This window comes from Corvus kubaryi, unplaced genomic scaffold (genome assembly GCF_017639235.1).
Source record: "Corvus kubaryi isolate FWS band 111438036 unplaced genomic scaffold, C.kubaryi_AGA036_p1.0 64900, whole genome shotgun sequence".
Classification (NCBI taxonomy): Eukaryota; Metazoa; Chordata; class Aves; order Passeriformes; family Corvidae; genus Corvus; species Corvus kubaryi.
In genome coordinates this window covers 1-10,320 of record NW_024581596.1, presented here as the reverse complement: position 1 = coordinate 10,320, position 10,320 = coordinate 1, and the positions used below count along the sequence as shown (strand labels likewise).

At 44.6% G+C, this 10,320-nt stretch overlaps 1 protein-coding gene across 1 annotated transcript; it reads right to left on the bottom strand.

The window, feature by feature from the left end:
* Nucleotides 1-7,331: 7,331 nt before the first annotated feature.
* LOC121672736 (frizzled-10) lies at nt 7,332-10,291 on the bottom strand. Its single transcript, XM_042045533.1, has one exon. The coding sequence runs from the start codon at nt 10,246-10,248 to the stop codon at nt 8,491-8,493; it is 1,758 nt and encodes a 585-aa protein (XP_041901467.1). The 5' UTR covers nt 10,249-10,291; the 3' UTR covers nt 7,332-8,490.
* Between the last annotated feature and the right edge of the window lie 29 nt (nt 10,292-10,320).

Genomic DNA, 10,320 nt, shown 5'->3' with positions numbered 1-10,320 from the left:
CTCAGTCTGATCCAGAGAGCACTCAGTCTGATCCAGAGAGCACTCAGTCTGATCCAGTGAGCGCTCACTCTGATCCAGTGAGCACTCACTGTGATCCAGTGAGCACTCGCTCTGATCCAGAGAGCACTCGCTCTGATCCAGAGAGCACTCAGTCTGATCCAGAGAGCACTCACTGTGATCCAGAGAGAGCTCAGTCTGATCCAGAGAGCACTCACTCTGATCCAGTGAGCGCTCACTCTGATCCAGTGAGCACTCACTGTGATCCAGTGAGCACTCGCTCTGATCCAGAGAGCACTCACTGTGATTCAGAGAGCACTCAGTCTGATCCAGTGAACACTCACTGTGATCCAGAGAGCACTCAGTCTGATCCAGTGAACACTCACTGTGATCCAGAGAGCGCTCAGTCTGATCCAGAGAGCACTCACTGTGATCCAGTGAACACTCACTGTGATCCAGAGAGCGCTCAGTCTGATCCAGAGAGCACTCACTGTGATCCAGAGAGAGCTCAGTCTGATCCAGTGAACACTCACTGTGATCCAGTGAGCGCTCACTCTGATCCAGTGAGTGCTCACTCTGATCCAGAGAGCTCACTCTGATCCAGTGAGTGCTCACTCTGATCCAGTGAACACTCACTCTGATCCAGTGGACACTCACACTCACTCTGGCTGTGACTCCGCCTTGTGTGGGGTGTCATGCCTGGAGCCCCGGGGAGGGGAAGACAACCTCACCGTTGTTCCATTTCATCCTCTTTCCAACCTGTGCCTGCACAGGACAGCCTGGCTGGACAGCGAGGGCTGAAATAAACACCTGGACGCAGCCAGGCTGTTCTCCACTTCATCCTCTATGTGTGGCAATGCCCCAGTGTCAGCAGGGTTCCCTGGAGTACCTAATAAAAGCAGAATCTGCTCCATGAAGTACCTTGTTCAGAGGTCACTAACCATCAGCAGTCAGTCTATGTGAAGCCAAATCTGGAAGTTAAAAATAGGAGTAGAGGACGTGCCTTCTTCTGCCTTAAATTTGGTTTTATCATATCCTGCAAATGAAGGGCTTTGAGGAATTTTCAAAACTGATCAAAGAGCTGTTTAATACACCTCTTCACAGTCCAGACTCTGTGGGCTCTAAGGGTGGTATTTTCAAAGAAATATGCAGAAGAACCTGTTGCCCCAGATAAGTTAATTAACAAAACCAGTAATGGCTGGAATTCTGAATTTGATTATTCTTCAAACCTTCTCTTGCCACTGCACTGTATTTCGTTTCAAAAACCATACATTGAAACTTCAGTTTATCAGAAGCTGTACCACTGTAACACTCTCCTAATTGTGTGAGAGCCTGTGCTTACAGCTCGATAATCAGGTGCACTCTAAATATTGATACAGTTATGCAGGATAACCAGGGAAGCATGGAGTCAAAACCTGGAATGCCTTTCTGTGTCTGTGGGGAGAGCAGAGGGTCAGAGCAGTGCAGTGGAAACCAAACTCCTGGGCACCAGATTAGATTAATGTGCAAAAAATAAGCAGCTGAGTTTGTGCATCTCTAGCCTTAGGACTCAAACAATGCCAACTCCCCTGAGGAATTTTCTCCTTCCTCCTCTCCTATGGCTCTGTTCTCAGCATCTTCAGCCTATTTACTACCTATGCTCAATTTTCTCTCTCCTGTCTTTTCTGGAGGAGCTCACAGATTGCAAAGTTTCACTCCATATAGACACACTCAGTCAGTGTTTACTTTCTTGTGAAATTTGCTATCAAAGACAACCCTACAGCATTCAAGATTCAGAAGTCTCTTTCCCACAGTTCTCCTTGTTAGATATGCAAAGGAGGTCCTTGAAGAGCTATTACAGAGTGTGAAAAGAAACATAAAATTTGGTGCACTCTTGATGTTCCTATCTCAGCACCGAGACTGAAACAAAGCAAAAAGGACTCCCCTACAATACTGCAGCCTCTGCTGTCAATACTGTGATTCGAATGTTATCAAATTACTGTGGTGATCACAGGCCAGTGGCAAAATTTGTTTATAGGACCACAAAGAGTCAAAATCAGTCTCCTTTGTAATGCAGTTGTCAGTGCAGCATTGCTATAGCTGGGAGCAACTCAGGATATGAGGAAGCCAGGCTGAGGGCAGGAGAAGGTTTCTGTCAGACCAGCTGCGTATAGCTGGGAAAAACTGGTCAGCTTTGAGGCATACAAAGCTCTCCTCAGGCTAAAAGCTTTGGAGTGAAAGGTGGGGGCTTTTTTCCCCCTGTTTTATCAATTGATCAAATGTTCTTTGTCCCTTTCCTGTTTTTTATTTCACACAGACATTAGTCTCAGATAGAAGAACTATAAAATAACAAATACACAAGACAGAACCAAACAATGCCTGTCTTCCACAAAAGCACATTTTTAGGTTTAAGGCACCTGCTCAGAACTGGCAGTCTCTTCTTGACAGTCTCCTGTGTTCATCAGCGCCTTTGGTAGCCCAGAACTTTGAACCTCTGTTTCTTACCACAGTCTTTACCCAAAAAGAGAGATAAAACACAAGTTTTGAAATATCTTTTCGTTTCTGTGGAACAAAAAAAGCTCAAAGCAGTGGCAGGTAGCGGCCAGTAGCACAGAGAGCTGTGTGTGGGCAGATTAGAGACTGAAGGGATGGGATCACTCGAGAGGAGGGGAAGAGAAGCCAGGCACATGCAGATGATGAAAGACTGATCAGGAGTGGAGGAGAGGGGAAGGGGAGCAGAGGTGCTGATCAGTGAGGAAAGGAGCAAACGAGGTGCACAATGTGGGCTCCACTCCAGATGTTGCTGCTCCTTGTTAGCTCCCGGGGATGCTGCAGGTCTGAGCCCCTCCGGAGAGGCAGAGGCAGGAGCAAAGATGGGAACTGACTGAAGAATTTCTGAGGAGCTGCCTCGCCAGCAGGAAATGCCGATTGATTAATACTGAGCATTTTGCAATAAATATGTGTTCTCAAAAAGCCTAAATATATTAAAAATAAACCAAACCAAAAATAAATCTTCATTCCAACATCATCGACATCCAGTATTTTTGAATTTCATTTTGAAATGACAGGTGGTTTTGCAACATACTGGGCTTTGTCCATTCTAACACAGCAGCATTTTTGAAAATATAATTGAAATCGTTTCATTCGCTGATATTTTTTTCCTGCGTCATGAATTTATGTCACATCAGGATTTTCAAAAAATGCTCTGATGTGGAAAAAAAAATCAAAATAATGACTTTTCCTGCAGCTCATGCCTTCCCTGAGATAGGAAGTTTGATTCAAAGCATACACTGAATTTAGTTAGACACCCATTGACTTCAGTGGAGCAGATCTGTGAGGAGATCTTGAAGAAAGGAAGGAAAAAACTAATGACAACAAAATGAAGGAATTCCTCTTTAAACAATGCCTTACAAACATGCACAAGGATCGCTCGGTCCTGCCTTTGATGTACAACTCCCCAAAGCTTTAACTTTGCTACTACAGGAAGAGCAGAGCTGGGCCCCCAAAGCAGCTGGGCAGGACCCACATCTGTGCTCAGAGCGCTGGAGCTGCCCCATCACAGCCTGCTCCCTGCCCTGGGAGCTCACATCTGCCCTGGCAGGGCCGTGCCAAAGTCCTGCTTTACAGCATGAAATAACCACGGGCACTCGTTTCCGGGGTTTGTTGTGCAGCCCTTGGTGAAGTCAAAGCCTCGTTTGTGCCCTTTGCCTGAAATATCCGTTCCACTTCACAAGCAAGGCCTGAAGCTGTTTGGAACAGCATTTTCTGAGCTAAAATCGGATCTACCAGCCCAGGACCTGTTTGTTTCACAGAGCTGATCCCGTGTCTTTTCTGGATTAACGTGTGAGGATACCGCAGGCTCGAGCTGAACAGACCCAAAGGCAACATGTACTATTGTCTGGACCAAAAATAATTGAAACCTGTTAATATTAGCACTCAGGCAGATTGTAACTTGTGGCTTCCTGAAAATAAAGCTTTCGTAATGGGGATGTTGATACACCCTTAACTGTTACAGCACAAACCACTGAAATACAGTTCAGTCAGCTCCATCAAGGAGTGTTTTGTAAATGAATAATGACTTTGCTTAAAGCTAATCAACATCAAGTGTGTTAAAAAAGATGAAATAGTGCTGGAAGGCAGTGGGAGGTAGAGGAGCCTCAAAGTGCAAACAGGTGCTGATCTCCCTTCAGGGGGGATTGAGTGGCACAGACCTTACAGGGCTGTCACTTCTGATCAAAGCAAGCTCCAAGACCACATAATCACCATCACCCACCTTTTAAAGGATGCCCTGATTTATCATCTGTCACTGTTAATAACTTGGCTACTCTGTCTAAAATACTTAAAAACATTACACGAGGATAACATTTCAAATTTTTTTTTAAGAAATGCGTAGACGTTTTAAACTCAAATGCACTGGAGTTGGTCCTTTGAGGCCATCTGTTGCTGGAGACCACCTCTGTCATCAAAAGCCCACCTGAGCACGTAACATCCCATCATTACAGAGCCATCCCCTTGAAGCCAGGGGTGTTAAGGGCTGGGGTGGGCAGGGTGTGAGTCACAGACACGGCTGTTCCTGGGCTCCTCATGCGCTCTGGAGCCCTGGGATGACAGCCAGATGTGAGTAATGGCTGCATAATAACAGACACATGAAATGCTGCTTGGGCAAAATCTGATAAGAGATCTGAACATTCCTGGACTGAGCCCCTCACATCCTTTTGGCCGTGGCGCTTGCACAGCACTGCTCAAAGTGTCCCAACATGTCAGGTCTCAAGCTAAACCCTGCAAGTACTGAGCTTAATTATATTTCTATTTATGAGAAGCATCAGCATTTCACTGAGAAACAAGACTCTTACTGTTGTAATTAGAATTTTGTGGGATTTTGCCCTGAATCCCATTTTCCCCTGCTGATCTCGTACTCTTACCTCATTAATCTCTCTTCAGTAAATCAAAGTGTTCTACCAAATACCTTTGCCAGAAAAAAGAACTTTCTGCCTTTCTTTTACCTGTACACAAGCCTGTGGCAAACATCTGGTTCTTGATTTACAGTGTATGTACACGCCAACTGAATGCATTTCTTTCAGAATTTTTATCTGATAAATGCCACCGAACATTTCTTCCTCAACAAGTTTCCTATGGAGTGACTGGATTGTTAAAATAACCACATACAGATACTTTTCCTGAAAGTCTGAGATAAGCAAATACCTATTGGGCCTTGACAGTAAAGAAAAATCCTATAAAATTCAACAAATAAAAATACAAACACAATTTCACTAAAATTTACAATTACTGTGAAAAATAAAGAAGCTTAATATTTTTGAGATGTTGTCTTAATGACTTTTAGTATTATTATCACTTAACTAATATGCAGCTTTCTAAGACAAGAACACAAATCTGTGTTAAGTATGAATAATGCTATATTAAATGAATTGCTTTGAAATGAGAATATCACTTTCTCTTAACAGTAATAAGCTTCCAATTCCTTAAGAAGTAGCAACTTCAGTATTAAACTGTTAAGATCGTCAGGAGTTACGGGACAGTCAGAAGTACAATCTCTGAATTAATTAATTCTTAAGATTTCCTTAAAGCCAGTCGTTGCACTTTGCTGCATTTACAGTGTACTAGTCCTGAAGTAAAGAAATTAGCATCATTACGTACTTGAAGAATCTAATTTCCTTACCAGTATCCCCCCCCCCAATAATTCCTGAATAACTGCAAACATGAAATAAAATCTGAATACTTGGTTTACAGCTTAGCAGGAATCTCTCTGTAACACGAAGCATCCAGCCAAGAATTATTTGGCATTTTCATAGAAAAAGGTGCAGTTCTGCTCTGGTGGCAACGAAGGGCCTAAGCTGACAACTGAATGAACTCAGAATGGCAGCAGGAACTCAGCCACTGCTGAACATCTCTCTTCACTTTTTTCTCTTCCAGAATCCTGATAGCAGGCTGTAAGAATTCACCATCACCAGTGAAAGCAAAGAATATTCTATAGCCTACAGAAACAGTGAGATGTTTATTTCAGTGCCCAGTGCACATTAGAGCGAAGCCTGAGAGCATTCCCTGAACAAACCTGTCCCTGCTGCAGCCAGCACTGACCCTTCTGTCAGGGATTCATTTCGTGTGAGGCACACACGTCCCTGGCAAGGGGACACACACGGTAACAAAACCCACACCTGAAGGGTTCCTGCAGCAATCTGCAATGCTCAGATTTTAAAACTCTCTATTTCTCGGGATCTCACGCCATTGACTTAGCCAGAGCATATGCAGATGAACAGGCATTAATTCAGTAGTTTCAGAAGTGGATTTGTTTAGTGCAATGTCCTACTTTGGCTCCAGCACAGCATCCTCTGACCAGGATTAACTTCCAGGGCATCTCAAAGCTGTGTGTCAAACAGTGGCACGCTGGCACAAAAGAGCAAAAAGATATTTTCTCTTCCTCAAAAGATAAATTTTATATCAAAAGCTACTTTATATATGTGCACTTTAGACATAAAGATTATTAATAATACCTGCAAGATCATTTCTGTCACTCAAGTTCCTCGTCACTGCTGGGAACACTTAAAAAGAGTACAAGGCACAAATTTATCTGTCACACTGCACAGATAAGTTGAAAAACCAGACCACTACTAAAGAACCTTTCGTTGGAAAATTCCCAGCCACAGCATGACTGTCCCAAGGATCCCCACTCTCCCCAAGTCCATCAAGACCTCTGTTCTCCCTGTGATGGAAGCCCTGACAGAGGCTCTTCTAGAGCAGCCTGTGTGAGGTTCTATCCCTCCCTGCCTCACCAGGCCATCACCCAGCCAGGTCACCAACTGGAAAACTGCATGGAAAACTTCATTCACACAAAATCATACTCCACTAGAACCTTCTTGGAAATGTATTTACAATTTGAGCTTCATCAGATAACTTCCCTGAAGTAGCATTCAAATCCTGCGTTTGTACTTCCCAGTCTTCCCTAAGTCTTTCCACAAATGGTGATACTTTCCGTGGTGTTAGAAAGGGGGAAAAATTCCCTGAAGGGCAGAGCCTGAACTGCGCTGCAGCTGCGTGGAGTGAGCCAGCAATCTTCAACATGCTGAACGTAGCCTGTGCAAATTTTAAAGGGGTGTCAACCGAGGATCACTGCTGTAATTTCAGTGCTTTGTAAACATGGTACTGCTCTACATCACTGCAGCTTTTTACATCACTAAAGCTTCTTCCCATTCACTCTTCTCAGTTGCAGAGGCTCACAGAAAGGTGCAACTTCAAAATCCATTTATTTCTTTCCAACTTGCAATTTCTTTCGAGTAAGTTACTGTTCCCTCTATCTGTACTTGCAGGCAAGTATAACAACAACTATTATATTCAAAGTGTGCTTTTATCAAATAATCCAGGAAACAAGTTTATTAACCGCAAAGCACATCAGAGAAAGTTTAGAACACACAAAATTATCAAACTAAAGAACATATTTTATTTTTAATAAAATAGTGGAGCATGAAAAATAATTGTATATTACAAATATATACAGCACAAAACTGTGCACCCCCAGCACAGTAAAGAGCATCACTCTATACAAAGCTTCCCTTTGCAGAATCTAGTGCTTCTTGATCTATTCATAGTGAGAATTTGTTTAACAATAGAAAGAGTCAATAAGCCCTTTGGGTCTCTTTGAATTGATCCCCCCCTTTTTTTTTGCACAAATCAGTCCAAACATGTATAACATTGGCTTGATTTCCATTAAAAAGCCACAAAATGTAACACTAAAGGGTTTCTGAGGACTAGACCTCTTAGTTCTTTTGTTAAGAGATTTCTTTTGTTGTCTTTATGTACAGTAAAATACTTGTTTCTCTTTTCATGTCATGGTAAGAAAAAAAAATGTATTGCACATTATTCTTATTCACAAAGTTTGTGTCTGGTGCAGGAAGTTTCTCTTTTGGTGAAAGAATATTGGTGAGCATTATAGATTGAGCCTATTTTAGGCACTCCAAACCCAGTAGGCTCGGAGGAGTTGTAAAGGATTTTAACGTTAGCACGGAGGTTGCTTTCCCAGAGAGCATCCTTGCTCTGGACAGGCCTCCTCGGGACCTCAGTGTCCCTGGAGAGACAATGCTCACTCGGGCACTTTTAAAATCAAACCATTGCTCCATAAAACTTGACTATACCTTGTTACTCAGAAAGCTGAAGAAAATCCAGCCCAGCTACATGAAAAAGTTAAATAGGTGTTGGTCGTTGTGTTTGGTTTTTTTTTTACGTTGTTTTTCTTTTAATCTGAGGGATGGATGTAATCCTTAACTACGAATTAGTAACAGAAGAGACTGTTTTAATTCACAGTATTTCTTTCACTGAAAACCTTTCCATGAGTACGTTTACCTTCAGTTTTTCACCAGGTCCTGAATTCAGCATGATACATTTTTGTGCCTTGAGATATTAAACTGTTCTGACAAAAAAAGCACCATTCATTTTTTAATTTCTGACTGCTACTTGGACATTTGTAAGTCTGTAAGGTGAGATACAGTCTTTTCTAAAACCTGGTCACACACAGGTGGGCGGTTGTAATGTTGATTCATACTTTGCAAGGTGAGTTTTCTGTGGATGTTGAGGTTTTTTGTAGATTCCACTACTCATAATAACACTTGCGGGTTTTCTCCTGCTTCTCTTCTTTAATCTCCGACTACAAACATTTTGCCAGGATTGAAGAGTCTTGGAAGTCCAGATCCACATGCCACTAGTAATGCCCACAACTAACAACATAAAAATCTTGACCATAAAAATTTCTACTGCTGGGATAGAGTTATTCATCATGCAGTCTAAGTTTTTAGTCTGATTGTTCATCTTGCATTTCTGTTGAGTTGCCACAATTTTCCAATAATCCATGTTCAGTCTCTCATAAAAATAGCAAGCTATCACACAAGTTGCAGGCACTGTATACAAGACTGAGAAGACACCAATCCTCACCATAAGTTTCTCCAACTTGTCGGTGTTTTCTCCACCTGTTTTCATCACCCTCCTGATATGAAAAAGGGCCACAAACCCCGAAAGAATAAAAGAAGTGCCAATGATTAGATAACAAGCCAAAGGAATGAGCACAAACCCCGTCAAGGCATTCACATCCATGCTGCCAACATAGCACAGCCCTGTCAGCTCGTCTCCAGCCACCCTTCTCATGACCAGGATCATGATGGTCTTCACGGCCGGGATGGCCCACGCTGCCAAGTGGAAGTAGCTGCTGTTGGCTTCGATTGCTTCGTGCCCCCACTTCTTCCCAGCCGCCAGAAACCACGTTAAAGTCAGGATCACCCACCACAAGGAACTCGCCATACCAAAGTAATACAGAACCAGGAACACAATGGTGCAGCCAGTGCTCTCCAGCCCCTCCTGGATGACATAGAGCTGGCCGCTGTCCCTGTCGCAGGCAATACTCTCAGCACCTGAGAAGAGGCGGATGATGTACCCCACTGAGTAGACGCAGTAGCACATCGAGAGGAAGATAATGGGCCTCTCGGGGTACTTGAAACGCTGAGGATCTATGAGAAAAGTGAGGACAGTGAAAGCACTGGAGAAGAAGCACAGAATGGACCAGATGGCAATCCAAATGACAGCGAACTGTTTGTCATCCCTGCTCCAGTAAACATCAACCCCTGGCGTGCAGAGCGGCGCGCAGGAAGCGCTCTTTTCCACATGGTGGAACTTGCCAGGATTTTCACAGGACGTTCTGCTGAGGCTGTCCTTGTGCTGCTGCAGATCGTGGCCACTGCTGGGCCGCTGGGGACGGAAAATGGGTGGCAGCATGCTGGAGCCCCTGGGTGGCTCATCCGATCCGTTGTTGGGGGCCTCCATGCACAGGTAATTGGGGTCGTTCTTGTTGGGCAGTTTGCTGCAGTCCAAGGAGTCTGGCCACTTAAAATTGAACTGCTCCATAATCGGGGAGCACTTCAGCCTCGCCTGCTCGCACATCACCCTGCAGGCTGGGATCGGCGTGGAAACCTGCTCCGTGCACATCGGGGCATAGAGGGAGCACAGGAAAAATTTCAGATGGCTGTGGCACCCGTACTCCACCAAGGGGGCAAACTCGTGCAGCTGAATGGCAGCTTCCCTTTGGTTTTCGTGCCCCATCAGGTTTGGCATCCTCGTCATGTTGTAGCCAATATCCTTGCACATGGGGATTTCGATGGGCTGGCACCTCCCGTTGCCGGGGCGGTCGATGTCCATGGAGCTGATGGCCGCGCAGCAGCCGCTGAGCCAGCAGAGCAGCAGCGCGGTGCGCCCGGCGCTCCCGGCCGCCGGCCCCATTGTGGCGGCTCGCGTGTGGCCGGAGCGCGGCCGCGGGCGGGGGCCGAGCGGGGCGGGGGCCGCGGGGCTCAG